General features: G+C 49.8%; 2 protein-coding genes and 1 non-coding gene across 3 annotated transcripts in view; 1 reads left to right on the forward strand and 2 right to left on the reverse strand.

The window, feature by feature from the left end:
- LOC126935658 (sodium/potassium-transporting ATPase subunit alpha-2) overlaps positions 1-20,967 on the forward strand; it is a 907,274-nt gene that overhangs the window by 595,481 nt on the left and 290,826 nt on the right. The window lies entirely within an intron of this gene.
- VSIG8 (V-set and immunoglobulin domain containing 8) lies at positions 6,293-19,165 on the reverse strand. The gene is made up of 6 exons (XM_050758329.1): positions 17,965-19,165; positions 17,318-17,519; positions 16,973-17,194; positions 15,769-15,888; positions 15,129-15,327; positions 6,293-14,234 (listed from the first exon to the last, which is right to left on the reverse strand). Exons 1-6 carry the CDS (start codon positions 18,004-18,006, stop codon positions 13,961-13,963), a joined length of 1,059 nt encoding a protein of 352 aa, XP_050614286.1. The 5' UTR covers positions 18,007-19,165; the 3' UTR covers positions 6,293-13,960.
- LOC126945454 (small nucleolar RNA SNORD64) lies at positions 11,128-11,194 on the reverse strand. Its single transcript, XR_007722454.1, has one exon. It is a non-coding gene; the product is annotated as a small nucleolar RNA SNORD64 (small nucleolar RNA).

Consider the following 20,967-nt stretch of genomic DNA (forward strand, 5'->3'; position numbering starts at 1 on the left):
AGAAAATCCCTAACAACCCCCACACACACCCAGGGTGCTGGATCCCTCCTGAGCACGGAGCACAGATCCCCACATGTAAGGATGCCTCCGCCTGAGGACGTGAGAGAGGCAGATGGCAGAAGGACTGACCGCAGGCCTGGTCACTCCCAGGAGAAGGACAAGAAGTACAAGGGAAGGACTGAGGCTCTTGGCTTACTTGTCCTGAGGCCTGGGCAGTCAGGAGAAGGTAGAGCTCTCATCTGTGCACTCATCTGAGGGAAGCCTACACCAGAGGCCAGAGTCACCAGCCAGAGCCTCAGCCAGCTCCAGCCAGCTGCTAATGGAGCGTTTATTCTTCTGTAGGCTGCGTCTAGAAAGGACAAGCCTAACAGGATGCCTCTCGGTCCATTCCCTATCCAATTACCCCAGGAAGCCACAAGCACAGACAATATCACCCCTACAGCAAGGCAAGAAGGCTGCTGCCCTGGCCTGTACTGCAGAAGGGCAGCTCTGGCTCTCCTCCATAGGCAAGGAGACAACGGTGCTTTCACCTGTAGCTCCCTCGCCCCCTTTTAGATCACATTTCAGAAATACAGATGGGAATTCTGAAGATGGGCTAAAATGCCTACGTGTACCCTGAGTCTGAGGGTAGCTGAGGGGCAGTTTATGGACAAGGCGTGGAGGAAGCTTGGGATGTGCACAGCTGTGGGCACAAGGCTCTTCGCAGTGTGGGCTGGAGCTGCAGGTGAGAAGAGAAAGGATCTGATTTAGGCAGATCTGATCTGGGCAAGGGAGCCAGTTCTTCCTATGCTGGGAGTTCTGGTATGAAACCCCAAAGAGTCCAAGATTTCTGAATCCAAACCTAGCCTTCCAAGGCATTGTGAAGGTATATTTGTCAAGCTAGGAGGGTAGAACATATTTTACGTAATAATGTGTTCACTCAACTTATAATTACAAATGTTATGGGTGGGCCTCAATATGGGGACCCCTCCCCCTGAACTTTTTCCATCATAATTCCCTCCCACCCCCTGAACCTGACACCTTCCCCATGACTAAAAGGAAACCCCCAGCTCTCACTGCAGCTCAAAATGAGCACAGCAATGTGGGTCTGGAATCACACTCGGGACAGCGGGCTCTGATTTCCTGGAGGACTGATTCACGGGTCCACGGCACTCATTCTCTCAACACGTCTTTAGTGAGTACACACTCCATGCCAGACACACTAGGAACAGAGCTGTGGGCACGGCAGGCGAGTCTCTGCATTCATGAAGCTTGCCGACTAGTCAGGCAGAGACAGACACTGTACAAATGTACACAAATGTTTAATTAAAACTGTGCTAATCTCTATAGAAGAAAATAGCTGAAAACCAAGAGCCAGAATAACAAGGGAGCAAAATATAGCTGGTGGGTGGACAGAGGGAAGGGCCTCCCTGAGGAAGGAGAGTCAAGCTGAGGCCAGTGGGGAGAGGAGGAGTCAGCAAAGCAAAGAGTGGGGGAGCTGCCATGCTGGGATTGAGCATCCACAAAAGCCCTTCTAGAAAGATCTCTGCCCTTGTAAGCATCTGAGGGAAGGTCCCCAGGGACAGAGGGCAATGAGCAGGAGGGACTCTGGGAGGAGAGGATGGCAGAGGTCAGATTATGTAGGGTCTGATAGGACATGGAGAAATTTAAAAGTTAATTATAAATGTAAAAGCCGGCCACTGAAGAGCTTTAAGACAGGAAATGACACAATCAGACTTGCATTTTAAAAGATCATGCTGGCAGCTGCGTGGAGAATGGATTGAAGGTTCCGAGAGTGAAGGCAGGAAAATGAAGTTATTGCAGGAATCCTACAAAGAAACCATCATAGCTTGTCATAGCTTGGAATAAAGGTGGGGAGAGAAAGGGAGAGAAGTGGGTGACTTCAGTGCATGTTTAGGAGGTAGAATAGAATAGACAAGACTTAGTGTCCTTGGTTGAGGGAGTGGTCAAGGATGACACTGAGGTCTCTGACATGAGTAAAGAGGCAGATGGAGGTGCCATTTACCAAACCTGGAAATACAGAGTTAGTTTTGGCTGGGCACAGTGGCTCGTGCCTGTAATCCCAGCACTTTGGGAGGCCGAGGCGGGCGTATAACCTGAGGTCAGGAGTTCGAGACCAGCCTGACCAATCTGGAGAAACCCCATCTCTAGTAAAAATACAAAATTAGCCAGGCATGGTGGCACATGCCTGTAATCCCAGCTACTTGGGAAGCTGAGGCAGGAGAATCACTTGAACCCAGGAGGCGGAGGTTGTGTTGAGCCAAGATCACGCCATTGCACTCCAGCCTGGGCAACAAGAGTGAAACTCTGTCTCAAAAAAAAAAAAAAAAAAAAAAAAAAAAGAGTTAGTTTTAGGGTGAAGTCAGAAGTTAATTGGTCCTTAATTATCAGGAAGAGGGGCTTTAAAAGGAACAGATTCTTAGAGGCTGAGCAATATATTGGGTTGAATCATATGAAAATTGTCATTTTTGTACGTTTAAACACAGTCAAATGCAGGTAATTTCATACGATTCAATCTAATAAAGGAAATGTAAGATGACTTGAGGAAGAAAAGTCATCTCTTCTGCTGCTCTGACTCCACCTCCTATAAGGACAACTGGGACATTCCTATAACCTAGTAGATGTTGGCAGAGCTCCTTCAACATGACCCTGGGCATGGAGGGACCACAAGACAAGAGGACCTCCCACAGCACTCTCAGTCCATACTGGTCGGGGGCCATGGTGTCCTGGTCAGCTTCTCTACCACCTGGACTGAATCCTGCCTGCCCAGCTCCAGAAAGTCCTGAAACATTCAGGAACCAAGGTTCAGAATGGCAGGGAGTGATGGAACTGCCTCAGTAGCCATGGAGAACTGTCCTTGATCCCAACCCCTCTGAATCTAATCCACCTCATGCCTTGTCCTGCAGCATTCACAGCCCCATATAGATTGTGGAGGTGGAGCCCCTGATGCTGTCTGAGGAGCCTTTCCAAGCAACAGGGGCAGTGACTTGGACAGGCAGCCATGGTCAGACACAGAAGGGCAGTGCATCAGTCACTCCAAAGTTGCTGGCTTCATAGATACCGTGATTGTCCCTCAGCCCACCCCTGCTGGGGAGCACAGCAGCTGGAAGACTTCCTTCCCTTTCAGCCAACCTGAGACCTCAGAGACCTTAAGATGGAGATGACTCAGCTATTGGCAGCCCCAATTCAGCACCCTCGATTCCAGACAGACTCGGCTCTTGTCTGTCCCCTGCCCCAACACACTCATGCACTCTGCCCCTTTAACCAGGCTTTTCCCCCTGCCTCCCAGCTGAGAATATCCTTCTTTATCCATCTTGGTCTCCAACCAACACTTCCAGGCCCAGCCCCAGGCACTCCTCCTCTCAGAAGCCTTTCCCTCAAGTGGTCTCTTAGCATCAACTCTCCCAGCTTTGCATGAGCCTGAATCAACAGTTGTGTCCATTGTTCTTTAATTTGTCTAAATGAGATTAATCATCTCAGTTGGAAGGCTCCATGTTCCTAGACGGATCAGGTTTAACACCCAGTCCTACCGGTGACACTCAGTAAGCACATCGCCAAAACACACTTTGTAACGAAGTGGTTAACTCAAGGTTAGGGAACATGCAGGTGGACAAAATGGGCATTCTCCAGATATCCCCTCCACTGAGGAAGGTGAAACTCTCAGGCCAAGAGATTCCATGTCTGCATCTCCCCTTCCAGGCAGTATAATCGGTCGGCTGGGTTCAGACAAACTTCTACACCTCTTAGGGACCTCTTGGCCACACAGGAGGAGATAGGCAGCTCCTTACTAAAGTCTCACCTCCTGGGGATGGGGGTTAGCTCTTCCTGCTGCAGTTGGTCTGTCTCCTCCATCCCTTTTCTTTCTTGGAAACAATATTTATTGAGTGTATGCCATATGCCTGGCACTTTTTAGGAGCTTAAGTACATTAGCGAATAAAACAGACAAAGATCCCTACCTTGTGTCCCTCCTTGTGGAGCTTACAGAAAGGCGGGGACAAGTCAATTAGCAATCACCGTAACAAATAAATGTTATAGCATGTTGGAGGAGGATAAGTGCTACAGATTAAAGGAAAAAAAGCAGAGTAGGAGGTGGATAAGTGTGATGACGAGCACAGGCAGGAGGGTACTGCAATCTTAAGGTGGCCATGGTAGGCATTACTGAGAGGGAGAAAACTGAGCAAAGATTTGAAGGAGGTGAGAATTAAGCCATTGGGAAATCCAGAGGAGAGCCATTCTGGGCAAAGAGAACAGCCAGAACAAGGACCCTAAGGTGTTCAAGAAACAATGAGGGGCCAGTGATGCTCCGGGGAGACAGCCAGGAAGAAGAATGATGGATTAGGTCAGAGAAGTGACATGGATGGCCTGAAGCACGAGTGTAAGGAATTTGATCTTAAGAAGTCATTTCAGGGGTTTGAGCAGAAGAATGATTTAACTATCCCTCTGGCTTCTCTGCTGAGAATGAACTGAAGGTGGGAGGGAGGAAGCAGGGAAATCAGTCCGGATGCTGCTGCTGTAACCCAGGCAAGAGATGAGGGTGGCTGTGAGCTGGGAGGTAACAGGAGAGAAGGGTTTGCTTCTGGATTTGCAATGAAGGCAAAGCCGATAGATACAATCATGGTATCTATGAAGCCAGCAACTTTGGAGTGACTGATGCACTGCCCTTCTGTGTCTGACCATGGCTGCCTGTCCAAGTCACTGCCCCTGTTGCTTGGAAAGGCTCCTCAGACAGCATCAGGGGCTCCACCTCCACAATCTATATGGGGCTGTGAATGCTGCAGGACAAGGCATGAGGTGGATTAGATTCAGAGGAGTTGGGATCAAGGACAGTTCTCCATGGCTACTGAGGCAGTTCCATCACTCCCTGCCATTCTGAACCTTGGTTCCTGAATGTTTCAGGACTTTCTGGAGCTGGGCAGGCAGGATTCAGTCCAGGTGGTAGAGAAGCTGACCAGGACACCATGGCCCCCGACCAGTGTGGACTGAGAGTGCTGTGGGAGGTCCTCTTGTCTTGTAGTCCCTCCATGCCCAGGGTCATGTTGAAGGAGCTCTGCCAACATCTACTAGGTTATAGGAATGTCCCAGTTGTCCTTATAGGAGGTGGAGTCAGAGCAGCAGAAGAGATGACTTTTCTTCCTCAAGTCATCTTACATTTCCTTTATTAGATTGAATCGTATGAAATTACCTGCATTTGACTGTGTTTAAACGTACAAAAATGACAATTTTCATATGATTCAACCCAATATATTGCTCAGCCTCCTGACCCAGTGGATGTGGCGGGGGAATGGTGACATAGAGAAAGGAATGAAACAAGGACGGAGTCTCCATCAGCTGAGACAGGGAAGACAGTAGGTGGGGTAGAGGCAGTGTCTGGGACATGCTACGTTTGAGACATCTGTTAAACATCTAAGCAGGTATGTGAGTGTGGAGTGCAGGAGAGAGGGCTGGCCTGGGTAAATAAATTTTGGTATTATTGGCATGCAGGTTTTAGGTGAATAGGTAGAGAGGTGGTGGGGGGCTGGGGAGGAGATTATTCCCATCCTCATTCCTCACTTTCTCAGACTGTGCTGCAGTCTCGGGAAGGCTAATGTTTATTGAAAAGACACAAGCAGATTTCCCCACAGGAACAACATTGTAATAGCAGGTTAGGCTCCTGACCAAGGATCTGTTGCTCAATGTTTTTATGGCAGTGATCACAAACATGGCCTACCTTTAAGTCCTTAGTAAACTGTGAGTGAGAAGCCTGCATGCGGGACAGGAAAGAGCTTCCAACAGAGTCTGTTAAACCATGACCTGTCCTATAGAGCTGAGCCTGGCATGGCCCACGCCCTACCCCTGGGAGGCCCAGACCACCAGTGAGGCTGTTCCCCAGGCCCTTGCTGACTCTGCTCACCAGGTGATGAACACGCTTGGGGAGGGCAATGTTCACATGCACCTCTGAGAAGGATCTGGGCGGATATATGTGGCATTTTCCACATCATGTCCTTGAGGCAACCACAGGCATTAACTATTGTCATTAGACTCCTAAGCTGAGGGAGGAGTCTCTAATACAAACTTCCTCCACCACACTAATTTTAGGACAGGTCAGCGCAGAGAGGCATTCTGAGCCCTCAAGAAAGTAGATGTTGAGAAGGGAAGAGACATGGACCCTGCTCTCAGGGGAACTCTAGTCTGATGGAGATGGGAGGACAACAGGACACTCCCAAGACAGGGTGAGGATAACAAACACTGTATGGGAGCAGGCAAGAGACTGGGATAAGAGGACAGGGTAAGGCCAGTCTGCCTTTCTGAAGGGTACGGGAGTTTCACGGACCAGCCTTGGCAAAGGGCTGAGGTGAGGTGGGGACGGGGCTGAGGCAGGGACTTGGAGCCACAACCCCAACGTTTGGGGAGACACAGGAGCCAGTTCAGGTGAGCGACTGCAGGGAAGAGTCACGAGGCTGCAGATGGCATCCAGGCAGAATAGGGGCGTAGACCAGGGGCGTCTGAGGGGACTGACAGGAGGAGGCTTCCCAGGTTGGAGGCAAGCCGGAAGTGGGGTCTGGACTGGGCTGAAGAAATTCACTTCCAAGGCTGAATGAATTCTCCCCAAAACGGTGAAGAAAATCTATGTGCCCCCCAACTCCCACCTGCCAGGAAGGTCCCTCCTCAGCTCTGGGAAAGTTGTGTGGCAACCCTTCAGGAGGGACCCTCCACCTGGGAGGGGTTGTCAAAGTCAGGGCTACAGAGGGCACCACAGTGAGCCCTGGGCCCAGAGGGAGGCCATAGGGGACCTGAGTGCCAGGAACTGAGGGCAGGCAGATGGGAAAGGGCACGGGAGGGTACACCCTGGCCCAGGGGGCCACCCTGAGGATTCTGGCAGCTTATCCCCAGACTGACTCTGTGACCCTGCCGAGCTTGTGTTTCAGGTGCTTCCTGTTATCATTAGGATTATTATTACTAATGAGGATTCCTGTCAATATTCACACCTGCATGTGGATTCCAGGACTCAGAGGCAAGTCCTGGTTTTCCTCCTTCTCTACTGGTGGTTTCCTGGACTCCTTGCCTCTTCCCCAAGATGGTGAGCCATCTCCAAGTTCAATCCCAAGGCTTCATTCTTCATTCTCTATTCTCCTCCCGGTGGACCTCCCACTCCCCCAGCCTCTGCCCTTGACCTCTGTGTGGTTAGATCCGTACCTCCAGGCCTGTCCTCTTGTAGGAGATGAAATTACATTCTAGGGGGAGATGAAATTACATTCTAGGGATGTGGAGGGTTGAGGATCAACCATTTGCTGAGCCGTATGTTCCAGGCTCTGTAATATGCCTGTCACACAAAACAGCCCTATTACTATTCCATTTTACAGACAAAGAAACTGAGGCTTTGAAAGTTTATTAAATAACTATAAACTCACATCTGTCTAGCTCCAAAACTGAGGCTTTTTTTCTTCGCAGATGGGAACATGGCTAACTTACTAACATGTACTACAAGTTTTCTTCCTCCTCCTTTCTTTAATTCCTCGAGAAACCTACACAGGAGTCCGCTATCACCTCAAACTCAGCCTCTGTGACAATGTGATCAGCAGTTTCACCCCATCCTCCTCTGCTCGATGTCCTGCCTTTGTCAAGGCTTCAGTCTCCTCCTTGGCGCTCAGTGTCCCATCCTGCCCATCCTGCTAAAATGCATCTAAGAAGACTGGGGAGGGCAATGGCCACAGATGGGTGGCAGAAGGCCATCCTGTCCACTCCCCACCAGCAACCACAATGATCACACCCAGCTCCTCCAGATTCCCTAAAGCAGCCACTATCCCCACCTTGTCTGCAAGTTCCCACATCCCCCATGCACCCCTCTGCTGCACATTCTTCCCAACCTAACTACAAAGAACTGAATGGAATTGGTTTTGTTTCCATACACCAGGAATCAATGAAATTGTTACCCCAGATGGGCTGAATGAATGTTGAGTTAACTCCAGAGTGTTAACTGTTAACTCCAGAGCAGGGGTTTCCCAGGTTCCCACCAAATCAGGGAAACGAGCCATGAGGAGACTCCCTGGGCAGCTTAGGGGACAGGGCTACAGATTCAGTCCCCTGCATCCAGGCAGGCCCCAACCTAAACCCATAGGAGTGAAGTAGTTTTTCTAACTCTGGAAGGATTATGATTGGGTAATTCCCAAAACTCCTTTGTTTCCAGTGAGGCAAAATCATAATTATTATTATTATTAACCCCTCCCCAGAGTCACCACAGTTTGACTGGGCCTAGAGTAGGTGAAATGTAATTGAGCAGCACGCGTGGTAATAGTTAGTCAAAGAGGAGCACACAGAAGAAAATTCCTTGGGACTCCATATGACTCATGGTCTTGAGAATTAGGGGCTTAAGAGAAGACAACTAGAGGATGACTTCCTAGAGCCTGGGGAGAGAGTCAGAGAAGGAACTGAGACAATGAGGACGCACAAGCATTTCTTGAATAGATTTCCTATGGCTGGATGCCCTGGGAGACAAATGTATGCAAATTCTTTGGATGCCAACGCAGGTTTCTGATGGCTACCGAAAGAGAAACCCGGAACCAAGGGGATATAAATTCTCTCAGTAATTTTTCAGTGACCTGAGGAACCAGAATTCAGCTCCAGCAAGGTGGGGGAGAGATGGAAAAGGTGGAACTAGGAAGTAGGATGAGGACAATTTAGGTAGTATTTAATAGAAGTAGCATAACTTTGTGCTGTTTGCATCTCTCTAGAAAAATAGAGAAAAATCAAGATGTACTTGAGATTTCCATGCTTGAGGCAACACTTGTGTACCCAGCCTTCTGCTTGCCTGGGATGACACGGTCCACCTAACTTTTCCAAGCCAGTTGTTAAATGCAGCCATTATTAAAAAGTAAATTACATACATTTATAACTAAATGATATTAAAACAAAGTTGATAAGTACTCAAAATTCATCACTTCCTGATGACTTTACTACAGTGCACTATTACCTAAGCTCTTAAAGTTATTTACTTCCTCCATTGTATCTGTATCATGGAAATACCATACAATCATGTGCTACCAAACATTTCTCCCAATTCCATGCCAGTCACATCGTGTTGGTAGCTTGAATTCAGCCATAGTGGAAGCATTGACATCATGGAAATCAGCAAAGGCTATAAATCAGGGCTTCCCAGCCCCTACCCCACCCTACACCCTACTCCCAAAGCCACTGTTGAACATATGTCACCACAAGTGCTCTCTTCCAGCACTGAACAAGGTTTCATGCAGGAGAAATGAACAAAAAACACCACGGTGTCCCTGAAGCAAAATTGTTGAAACAGAAACTTCCCTCCCTTATTCTCCTGGGGTGGTAGGTACAGTGACTGTCTGTCACAAGTACAGTGACTTACAGTCACAAGTACAGTTACTGTAAGTAAGTACTGTGATCTCAGCATTGGATTTAGGAACTCTCTACCTTCCCTGTTGACTCACCCTAACAGCAAGTTGTTCTCAGAGTCTCTCTAAAATCTCTCTTGCTGCTTTTTAGTGAGCCTTTCTTGCCAGAGCCTCACTGGTCCCACCCCCTAAATGGAGGCTAAGTCTGATCATGGCTTCCTTGCTCCTGGAATGGGGAAGATGATATCATTCAACAACCTGCACAGCCAGCTGGCTGCCTCTGTCCCTCAGCACCTTGCAGGAAGCTGAGCTGGAAGCTCCTCAGACTGGGAGCACCCTCTCCACATCGTCCTATATCATCCCCTGCCTTAGGGCAAAAGTATGCCAGGCACAGTGCCCTGCTGAAGATCTCTTCATCTATGACAAGTCATCTTATAGGTGCTCATAAATATGACCAAATAAATGAAGGGATGAATGGTTCCTGGAGTTCCCTGCTCTTCTCCTTATTTAATGTCCTTTCCTTCCCATTTCCAAGAACTCCCCACCTTCCCACACCCCCAGGACAGTTGTCTCTAGTTCCTTTTGCCTCATTACTGTCTCTCATCTCTCCCAGCAAGCTCTATAAAAGCAGAATTGGCAATGCCATCACCCCTTTGCAAATACCCAAGGCATCTTGAGGGTTTCCTAGTTATGTGTTACTAACAAGGGTTTGGGGGCTTCCTAAAGACACTTTGAGGCCCATGCACACCCCACACCTCCTGTGACCCTAGAATAGGAGCAGGAAAAATGAGGAAGACTAGCTTCTCCTCAAAAGAAAAGAGACAAAGAGAGAAGAAAGAGGCTGGGCTCTCAACAAGCAGGCAGCTGGGGAAAGGAAAGCAGAATGAAGCAACCTTGAAGTACTGTGCTCTTCTGAACACCTCCCACCAACTAGACCAGACAACTGTCCAGTTGTGTCCCTGTTGCAGCCATCCTGTATGGAGTGCAACCACTTTGTCCACTAGAGGCAGCTGAATTAGAAATACAATGCTCTGGGGTCCCTAAGAGTAGAACTTGGATCAAGGGATAAAAGCTATATGGGGACAAAAACCGGGTTCCAGAGAAATGTTCTGTTGAATATTGACAGTGAGAGGCCAAGTGGCCTGCCTTGGAAGGTAGTGAGCTGCCACTGGAGGTTGTCAAGAAGAGGTTGAATACCCTTTGTCAGGAATGCTATAGAAGGAATTCAAATACCAGAGAAACAGCCTGCTGTCCTGGAACCAAACATGCCTAGATCAAATCCTGAATTATCTTTATTATCTTTGTTGCCTTGGTCAAGATACCTAATCCCTCTGAGGCTCAGTTTATTCATCTGTATAATGGGGATAATACACAACCTCATAGGACTAAAGTAAGGAATAAATAAGACAAAAAATCGAAAAGCACCTAACACTTAATAGGTGCTCAATAAATGCCAATCCCCTTCCCACCAAAAGGGGGAGCTGGGCTAGCTGGCCTTGAAGGTCTTTCTACACCAGAGAGTATGACTCTGAATCCCTTCCTGGCTATTATGAAAGAAGGCATACCTCTGAAAGAGATAAAAGAAGTCAGGAATAGATCAATGAGGGGAAGAGAAAGAAGGATGCTAAGAACCATCAGGGAACATTTAGAGGTCATCCATGACAGAGCTCTGTTTCCTCTCATCTGACCTTCTAGAATAAAATGAAAAAGTAGAATTGGGGATTTAAAGTCCAGCCTGAGGGGCCTCAGTTTCCCTATCTGTATAGTGAAGGAGTAGGATTTTTTTTAGGTCAGACTTCAGAGTAATAATATTGAACTTTGCTTCATCATGCTCAGTAAACACAGATCATTATAAATCCAGCCAAGGCCTTTCCCAGCAACTCATGCAGCTAAGTAAAATCACTAATACCTGCAGACTGCACATCCCTTCCCAAGGACAGGGGGCCTGGGAGAATGAGATGACTGGTTTTATGTGACAATGGATGTGAAACAGTGACAGTATTGACTGACACCGAATTAAGGGGAAAATATGAAGGAAAAAAATCAAAGACAGACAGACAGACAGACACACACACACACACACAGAGCAACCTGCCAGAAGAATAATATTGAGATCCTGGTTTTGGTAGAACTAAATATAACATCTTATATTTTCACGAGCAAATTGCCCAACAAATTGAAATGGAAATATACTAATGTTACTACAGTCAGATATAATGTCAACAACTTGCTATTCTCCTCAATAATTCATTACAAACCAATTTAAAGACCTAGAGTACATTGAAAACAACCACCAAAATATTCCAGAGTTAAGTGTAAACAAATAGTATGAAAGAATCAAGAAGGATGACCAAATAAAAACAAGGCAGGCCAAACAAATGAAGCCCAAAGTCCAAAAGGATTCTGAGGGAGGTCTAAGCTAAGTTCTAACATCCTTGAAACAAGGGACCAAAGTGGTAAGGTAACACCATCCAAGTTTTAGCATGGAAATAATAGAACCCACACTACTTTTCCTGATACATGTCTCATAGCAGACATGAAACTGCTGACTTCAAGAACTTACCCTTTCAAATGTATTTTTGCTACCAAAGCACAAATAATCTAACTAAAATGAACTCTACAAATAGGTATACAAATAAATTACATATACAATGAGAAACAGACAGCCCAGAAAATTCAGATATACAAACACCTACTCCCCTGCATCACTATGTTGTCCTCATGAGCTCATCAAATACAAAATCATTCACATTCATCAAATACCAGTTGAACTATGAGGTTCCTTCTTAAATCTTGGGCATTTAGGATGGACCTAACTAGTTTTTTAAGTTTAATCTTGCTCAGCATAGGAAATTAATCCAGCCAAGCTTCTCCTATTAATCATTTCTATTCCATATTAAAAATTCTTAAGTCATAGGTAAGTGGGAATTGCATTAGGAAAGTAGATTCCAATGCCCAACAGAGATGATGTCGAACAAAGAAGGATTAGTAGAGCTTGTCTACTTGTCTGCATCCCCCTCCTTGCTGTGTGACCACCTGGTACCTTTATCAACAAAGGAACATCTATAACATTGCCCACTTTACTTACTGTTTGCTTAGCAAATATATCCTTGGAACTTTATCTCAAACATTACTCTTCGATTAAGCACTCCCCACCTCACTAAACAAGAGAGGACGTCTCATGCCTATTAACAAAAACAGTGCTTATTGATTTCCACTTTTGGACCAAAAATGACTAAAACATCCCCCAAAATACATTGTAAATATCACGACAAGGTGTTTAACAAAACAAGTGCTGGTAAATACTGAATAGCTCAATTAATCCCTATTTAGGAGTGGCTGACCACTTCAGGGTGTAAGAGTGTGGAGCTGGATCTCAGAAAGGCCTAGATTCTAACCACAGAATATTCTATTATAAGGTAGTAACTGTAAAATATCTAAAAACTTTTTTTTGCTAGCATAAAGTAATGCTGCCACATTTATTCACTTGGTATTTCTCAAACATCTCCTGTGGATGGGCTCTGCACAAGTTGACCAACTGTAGACAAGTGAAAAAAAAAAAAAAAACAAAAAAAAAATTGTTCTAAAACACCAGCAGCATCTAGGTGAAGGGACTTACCATACTATCCGAGTTCCATAATATTCGCTATATAAATATTATTCCCCCTCCTTCCTGCACTTCACCCAGCACCCTACAACTGTGGCACTTAGTTTTTTAATATAACAGGTGGTAGTCTTATTTTCACATGTCCTTGTTTCTGTTTCACCGGGTGCCTGTGCCTTCTGTGATCCAAGGACTAGTTTCCTTTTAGCTTTCAACAACATACAAAGACTCCCTAGACCTTCAGAGCACATTATTCTCAACAGAAAATCTTGACATGTGTAAAACTTTGAATATTTAGAAATGGCAAGTGTATTGCACCTTGCCAGTTCCTCAAATAGTTTATTTTACGGTCATAGAGATTCTGAGCTAATTCTTTTTGTCTTTGTTTTCCGTTTACCCGCACTTTGTATGTTGTTGAAAGGAGTAGCATTGGATGGCCCCTTCCAGCTCTGACTGCCAGGTATCCAAGCAGGAGGGAGGAGAGGGGCGGGGTCGAGGTGGAGCGACAGAAGCAACCCTCCCGGGCCCTGGGCAGGGCTAGCCACCCCATGCCCAACCTCCGTGGAACGCGGACAGCCACTTCGGACTCCCGTCTCAATGTTTCTTTATTGTGCTAAGACTGCTGCCTCAGAGTTCAGACCTCACACACACAACAATTCGTCCAGACAGACCCCCACCCACCCGGCCCCCGGGGCCCTCTGCTTAGGCTGGGGACTCCGGGCCTCCGGCCTCAGCCGCTCTAGGACACTCAGCCTCCTCCCTCCCTCTCCCCCGAACCTTCGGTCCCGGGGGTGAGGAGAAGGCTCGGGATCGCCTTCCTCCGCCCTCGCCCGCCCCCTCCCACTTTTGGGGAGGAAGATCTGCCTCCCTACGCATTTCCTTATGGAAATACCTTCACCCTCAGCCGCCTGGCAGCCTGGGGCGAGCGAGGTCGGCCCCAGCCCCGACGTGTCCCCAGCTGCGGACAGAGAGCCCCGCGCCCTCCTCCCGGCCGGGGCGCAGCCCGGCCCGGCGCGCGCGCTCACACCAGGAGGCCGTTCTTGCACTGCACCGGCCCCTCGGCGCAGTCGGCCGGCTCCGCGCTCTTGACCTTGACGTAGACCGGGGAGGGGCCCGCTTCGCAGGCTGCGGCGGCGGTGCAGGGCGCCAAGGCCACGTTCTCGGGGCCACCGCAGGGCGGAGGCGCGTACTTGCGGCGCAGGGAGCGGCTGACGTTCTGCGTCGGGTACCCCAGGAGGTGGGTGACGCGGCTGCCGCGCCCGCTGGCCTTGCACCCGGGCGCCACGGCGTCCTCTCTGTGGAAAACAACAGGCGGGCGAGTGAGCTGGCTGCTCCGCGGCGCGGCGTGGGCACGGCCTGGGCAGAGCCGAGGGCTCTTGGCAACCTCTCGTCTCCCGCGCCTCCCTCCACCTGCCCTCGCCTCTCTCCACCTGCCCTCCTCTCTCCCTCGGCCTGGACCTACTCTCCTTTGTGCCCCTTCCTGGGTCGGCGACCCTGCAGCGGTCCGGGGGCCAGCATCCCCATCCTCCAGACAGGGCTTGTCCACGCGTATCTGGACAGCCCCGCAGGCAGCCCCCTCCAGGCCCCTCCAATCCCTTTCTGATGTTTCGCCGGCCGACCGCTTCAAATAGAGATCCAGAAGGAGCTGCTTTTCCTCTTCGTCTTTCCTTAGCTAACCCTGACCTTGTACGAGCAATCTCTCTCTTTCTCACATCCTGCCCCTCAGTCTTCTCCGTCTTTCCCTCCATCCCCGAGGCATTGCAATCATTAGTACTACTAGACTTGTTCTATTTTTATTTCTAGTTTGCTTCTAATATAAGTTATTAGCACTATTCTTATTATTAGTTCATCTTAAATAATCATGTCAGAGTTCTCACCGGCGCAGTACAGGGGAAACGTGAAAAAACATAGGCCCTGCCCTCCAGGAGCTTACAGTCTAGACAAGACAGACAGGTGCGTAGATAGGAGGGAAATGGAAGGCAGGGAGCAGAGGTGAAGACTAGGGTGGGAAAGGGAGGGAAAAGCCATGCGTTGGGTGGCAGGTCGACATGCCGCAGTCCCAGCACTCCGTGGCGATGGCGGGCAGGGTTGGGGTGGGGGGCCCAGCCGGCCGGTGGCAGGCAGGAGTGAGGTGGGCAGGGCGCCGGTTCCCTGCCGCACAGCAGCATGCAGCATGCATCAGGTTTTACCTGATCTCACTAGCCAAGTCGCCGCAGGCCCCTCCGCCGACCCCGCCGCCGTTGCCGTAGCCGAAGGCACCGCGGGCGCCGCCAGCCCCGGAGCCCCCGCAGCAGCAGCAGACGAGCCCCCAAATGCCTACGGCCAGGCAGCCCAGCGCGAGCAGAGAGCCCAGGATGGCGCCGATGATCACGCCTATACGCCGGGAGTCTGTGGAGAGAAGTGGAGGCAGGTCAGGCTTTCTCACAGCCTGGCAGGAGCCTGAGGGACCAGCACCAGGAGATGCCAGGGCAAGGGTTAGTGGGAAAGAGGGAGAGGGACCCAGGGGGACTCTTAGCCCTGGGACACCCAGTGGGGAAGATATGGGGAGATGCAAGTTAACCCCTTGTGTCAGAACGCTTCCCCCAGGGCTTCCAGCCGCTCTGGGCTCTAGAGCACAGAGTGAAAGCTGTGCTGGGAGAGGTAAGACCCAACTCGGTAGGGGTAATTGTACCCACTGACCTTGGCCCACTTGCAGGAGAGGGGCTGGGAGCCCCCACTGGCAAATGGATGGCCATGGAAAGGCAGAAGCAGCTAAGGCTCCAAACTAGAGCCCAGCCTCCTCCAGTTCAACCCTCCCAACCACCCAGCCCTCTAGACTGCTGCACCTACCTGAGACCTTTACCTCCACCACACAAACACTGTAGCCCACGTTGTTGGCCACTGTGCACTGATATAGCCCATCGTCTGCTCTGGAGATATCCTTCAACACCAGGTCCCCGTTGTTCAGGCCTGAAAGTGAAGTGCAGAAATACCTGGTCTCAGAGCTCACACCCCAACCTCAGTCCCTGTGGGGTGGGGGATGGGACACCCACTCCGGAAGAAGGGAAGACTTATGCATGTGTGTACGCCCACACACACACACACACACACTCCACTCTCCAGGTGAGTCACCTTTCCCCTGCTGTGAAAGAGATGCAAGAAAGGACCTCTCTCCCAGCAGCAAGATAGAGACACCATTAATTCGGTCTGACCTTAGGGAAATATATCCTCTCTCTGAGCCTTGGTCTCCTTTATACAGTGAGGACAGGGGAAGCCAGGGGAAGAGGAACTCTAAGGTTCCTCCTAGCTCTATTATTCTTTGTTTGACTGAATATTGTCAGCTTCTCTATGTACTGGGAGCTTTACACACCTCCCCCATTTAATGCTTTCATGACCATGAAAGGTATATATTAGTATTCCCTTTCCATATATGAAGAAATTAAGGCACAGGGAGGGTAAGCCACTTGCCTTAGACTTGGAGCCAGTCAGTGTCCCAGCCAGGATTCAAGCCCAGCTCTGTCTGAGACCATGCTCCCTCCAAATTCACCATAGTACTTTTGACTGACTCTCCACATTTGCCTTATCATCTCCTCTCAATAGCAGCTGCTGGGCCAGGCATGGTGGCTCACACCTGTAATCCTAGCACTTTGGGAGGCTGAGGTGGGCGGATCACCTGAGGTCAGGAGTTTGAGACCAGCCTGGCTAAAATGGTGAAACCCCATTTCTACTAAAAATAAAAAAAAATTAGCTGGTTATGGTGGCACGTACCCATAATCCCAGCTACTCGGGAGGCTGAGGCAGAAGAATCACTTGAACCTGGGAGGCAGAGGTCGGAGTGAGCCAAGATCACACCATTGCACTCCAGTTTGGGCAACAAGAGCGAAACTCCGTCCCAAAAAAAAAAAAAAAAAATAGCAGCTGCTGGGGTAGGCCCAGAGGGAGGGTCGCCCACAGGGGATTTGATGGCACTGATAACCCAAGGAAACCCCAACAGATCCCAGAGTCCCCGATCTTCCATTCATCCCCACACTACCCTCGCCCAGTGCCCTCTCACCTTGGTTTATGGAACTGTGGAAGGACTCCTGGTAGGACAACTCAGAGTGGTAGCTGTGCTGGGAGGTGTAAGACCCAGCTCGATAGGGGTAATGGTGCCCACTGATCTTGGCCCACTTGTAGGAGAGGGGCTGGGAGCCCCCATTGGCATAGCACTTCAGTACCACATCGTTGCCACGTGTCATGTGGCCCTCAGTCCAGCACATGGGCACTGCAGGTCGTGCTGCAAGGAGGCAGACAATGGTAAGCCAGGGCCCAGCCAAGAGACAGAGCCAGGCTCAAGGTGGCCAAGCTGCCCTTTGCTCTGAAGCCAGGGAAAGAGGAGCTCAGAGGAGTCTGGCCATACCTTGGACAGTAACAATGACCTTCCGGGTGGCCATGGTGGTCTTCTTCACCCGGCACTCATAGGTGGCTGTATCAGATACCTGCAGGTTCATGAGGTTGATGGAGGCATCGTACTGGCTTGGGTCTGAGGCTGCAAAGCGGACCCTCTGCTGCAGATGGGGAAGGTTGCCATGGTTGATCCTCTTGTCCTGATAACTAAGGAACTGTGAAAAGAAGAGGAAAACAGGTGGTGAAACAGGCAGGGCCAAGGAGGGCCATGTGGGTTGGCTGCTTTGGGCAATTCACTGAACTTCTCTGAGACTCTGTTTTCTCAGCTGAAAAAAATGAGAATAATGATGCCTGAGCCACTGACCTCTTACAGAACTGGTGAGATCAGGTGAGATCAAGCACTTGGAAAAATATATGGTCAGACTGGGAACTTTTTGAAGGCAGAGACTACACCTTATCTTCCCTTTAGAATGGGATGGGAGGACATAGACTGACTGGCTAGCTTAATTCACAATTGCAGAGCTCTCATCCCCATTGCCTCATTCCCTGAGAGGCCTTGGGGGAGGTTCAAAGTCAGTCTTCTCCCCTTGGGATGTTGGCTGTCCAACAGGTAGACATCATGAAGCACAGAGGAAGGAGATCCCTGTGCCCAGCACTCACCACGTTCTCTCGGTGGTGGGCGGGGTCTGAGTTGACCTGCATCCACTCGATGTCCAGCCCATTGGGACCATAGTCCTCAGGGTCCAGGACGTAGGGGCAGCCCAGCCTCACATTATCACCTTCTGCCAGGTACAGGACCTCCTGTCCATCCCCGTTGATCCGCACAGCAGACAGCAGTGCTAGGGGGAGGGCAGAGAAGATGGGGTGGTAGGAGCAGAACCAGGGCTTCAGGAGGAGTCAATGTCAGCCCTTCCCTTCATATTCTCTGTTCACTGCACCCAGAGATCAGGGGTGCTTTCATAAAAAGGAGGGCTGCTCTTAGTGGGTGTGTATGTGTGTGTGCATGAATTGTCTTAGGCATATAGCAGCTATACATATAGCTGTTATATATGTAGCTGTTAGGTATGCTTGTATGTATATATGATTATATGCATGTATGAATATGTACACATATGTACATTGTATGCTTATGAGTATTTGTGATTGCTTATGTATACTATGAGGATATTCATGTACATGACCTTCTAGCGTGTCTGATTATATATTTATATGATAGTGTGGATGTGTTTGTGTGTGTGTGAAGGCATGGAGTACACACAGAGTTGTTAAATGCTCTGATGGAAGAGCCCGGCTGATTAAATGTCACCTATCTGGGCTCTGTCTGGGCTGAGTGAACTCCTCGTGTCCAGAGACAGCAGGGTGGTTACAATGGCTTCTGCGACTCCTCTTCAGCCTGAGAAGCCAAAGACTAAGTGTGTCTATGTGTATCTGTGCATGACAGTGTGTGTCTGTGGCTGTATGCCTCTGTGTGGTTTTGTACAGTGACGTGTGACCATGTGAGGCTATGTAAGTGCTTAAATGTGACAGTGTGTGCTTGTGCATGACAGTGGACAGCTGTGACCAGGAGCCTGACTGTGTTCGTGTGTGATAGTGAGTGATGGTGTGCACCTGGGACTATGGCCACAGCTATCTGTAGGACATTGTGAGCCTTTCTTGACTACACAGCATTGTGGACTGTGTGTGTTTCCTCTTATGTGATTGTGTGGCTCACATGCAGCCGCCCCCACAAGCTGGCTCCCAGTGAGGCCCCTCCTGCCACTGAGTCAGTGGCAGGCAATCCTGGGTGAGGAGCTGGGATCCCAGGACCCAGGAGCTCGGGACTGAGCTCTTGTCCCTCCCTACCCTGAAGCCCCAGGCAGGCCTATCCCCAACCGGTTGGACCTAGAGAAGGATAAGACTGGGCGGGGGGGGGGGGGGTGCGTAGCCAGGGCCCCACCCTGGACACTCTGCACTCCACCTCCCAGTCTCCAGCAACCCTGCCTCTGCAGGCCCCTCACCAGGCCTCACACACTCTCTGTCTGCGTTCTTTTTTGAGTCAATATGTCTTCTGGAGTCACAGCCCCAGATCTCAGCAGTCATTCTGTTCTGTCATTCTGTGGCTCAGGACCACATTTACACATAGAGATCTCACACGTACACACACACAATTACACCGTCACGGGCAAACAAATTGATACATGGCCCACTGTTACAAGCCTTCAAAATGCAGATACATACCTATGTGACCCCATCTTCCTACACACACAGACACTATTAGATTCATACAGACACAGACACAATCTGCACACAAACGCAGAACATATTAATTCAAAAGACACACCCACCGTGTGTTCATATAGTCCTTGTGTGTGTTCATTCAAGACCAGACATATCCATGGAAACCCTGCCAGGAAGGCTTAGCCTGGCTCCAGAGAGGCCAGCAAGGGCCCTCTCGACACATCAACACCTCAGGGATCCCTGAACTTCCCCGCTAGGAACACTGGCTGGGTCATCAGCTCTGTTCCTAACCCAGCTAGACTCCAAGGTGACCCAGAGCAGGCAGGCTGACTGCTGGGGCTGTAACGGGACCTGGTGATGCCTCTACAAGCTCCAGGCCAAGAGAACAACAGCTCATTCCTGAGATAAGGATCCTGCTGCCATCTGCCAGATCCTGAGGCGGCTCAAGACAAGCCAGGGATGAACCAGAACTTGGCTGAGAGCAGAGGCTCCACCCTGGAGAAGCACCGCTGGAAGCACCCACGCAGGGAAGGACTCTCCATGCCATAGGAGCCTGCCAGGCAGAAGGGTAAGCATTCTGGGAGAGGGGCTTGGGAGGGAGCGACAGTGCAAGAAAAGCACCTCCACCCTGCACCAGGCTGAGAGCTTCTTCAATTGTCCCAGGTCAGGGAGCCTCTCCCGGCTTTTCTATCTCCTTAGAAGTCTTCTCAACCTCCTCCCAAGGGTTCCAGCCTTTTCTCACCCCTCCCTCTCCTTGGGAGGTTGTTCCTAATGTCTCACCTTGATTCCTTTTGCTGCAGCACTAAGGAAGTACTATAGGGAATGAGAGAGGAGAGCCCGGAGAGAGGGAAGAAAGGCAAAGTGGAAGAGAGAGCTGGATGGGAGACTTGTGGAGAGACAGGAATGGAGGAATCACAATGGACTCTCCAAGGAAGAGGACAGTGGTGACTTCTTGCCCCCACAAAAGCTGGCCATGCTTTATGGGGTGTCATCTCAATAGTGGTGCCTACTCTCTGCTTGTAAATTCTTTCGGAATCTTCAAGGTGCTTCCAGAACTCCTGACCCTCCCTCTGGAGGTAAGGGAGGGGAGAAAAGGCGGCTCCAGCTGAGGGTATTGATGTGTTAATGCAGCCAGCGTTGAGTTGTCCTCACACACCCACTGACACACCATACAGGGGGAAGTCCAGGTCCCCACAGCACAGCTGGAGCCTCCGAGTGGACTTTGCCAGCCCTGCTCTACCAGACAGAGAGGGGCTGCAGCTATCCTGCCAGAAATGTCCTCATTCCCACACAGGCACACACACCCATACACTCACATACACATTCACGCTCACACAAAGGCTGAAAATGTCGCCCTGTCTTCCCACATTCCTCCTTCATGCCCCTTCACCCCAAATCCAGACCGCAGGAGGGACTCAGCCATTTCCAGCCATGTCAGCATAGAAT

The sequence above is a fragment of the Macaca thibetana genome, chromosome 1, assembly GCF_024542745.1.
Source record: "Macaca thibetana thibetana isolate TM-01 chromosome 1, ASM2454274v1, whole genome shotgun sequence".
Lineage (NCBI taxonomy): Eukaryota > Metazoa > Chordata > Mammalia > Primates > Cercopithecidae > Macaca > Macaca thibetana.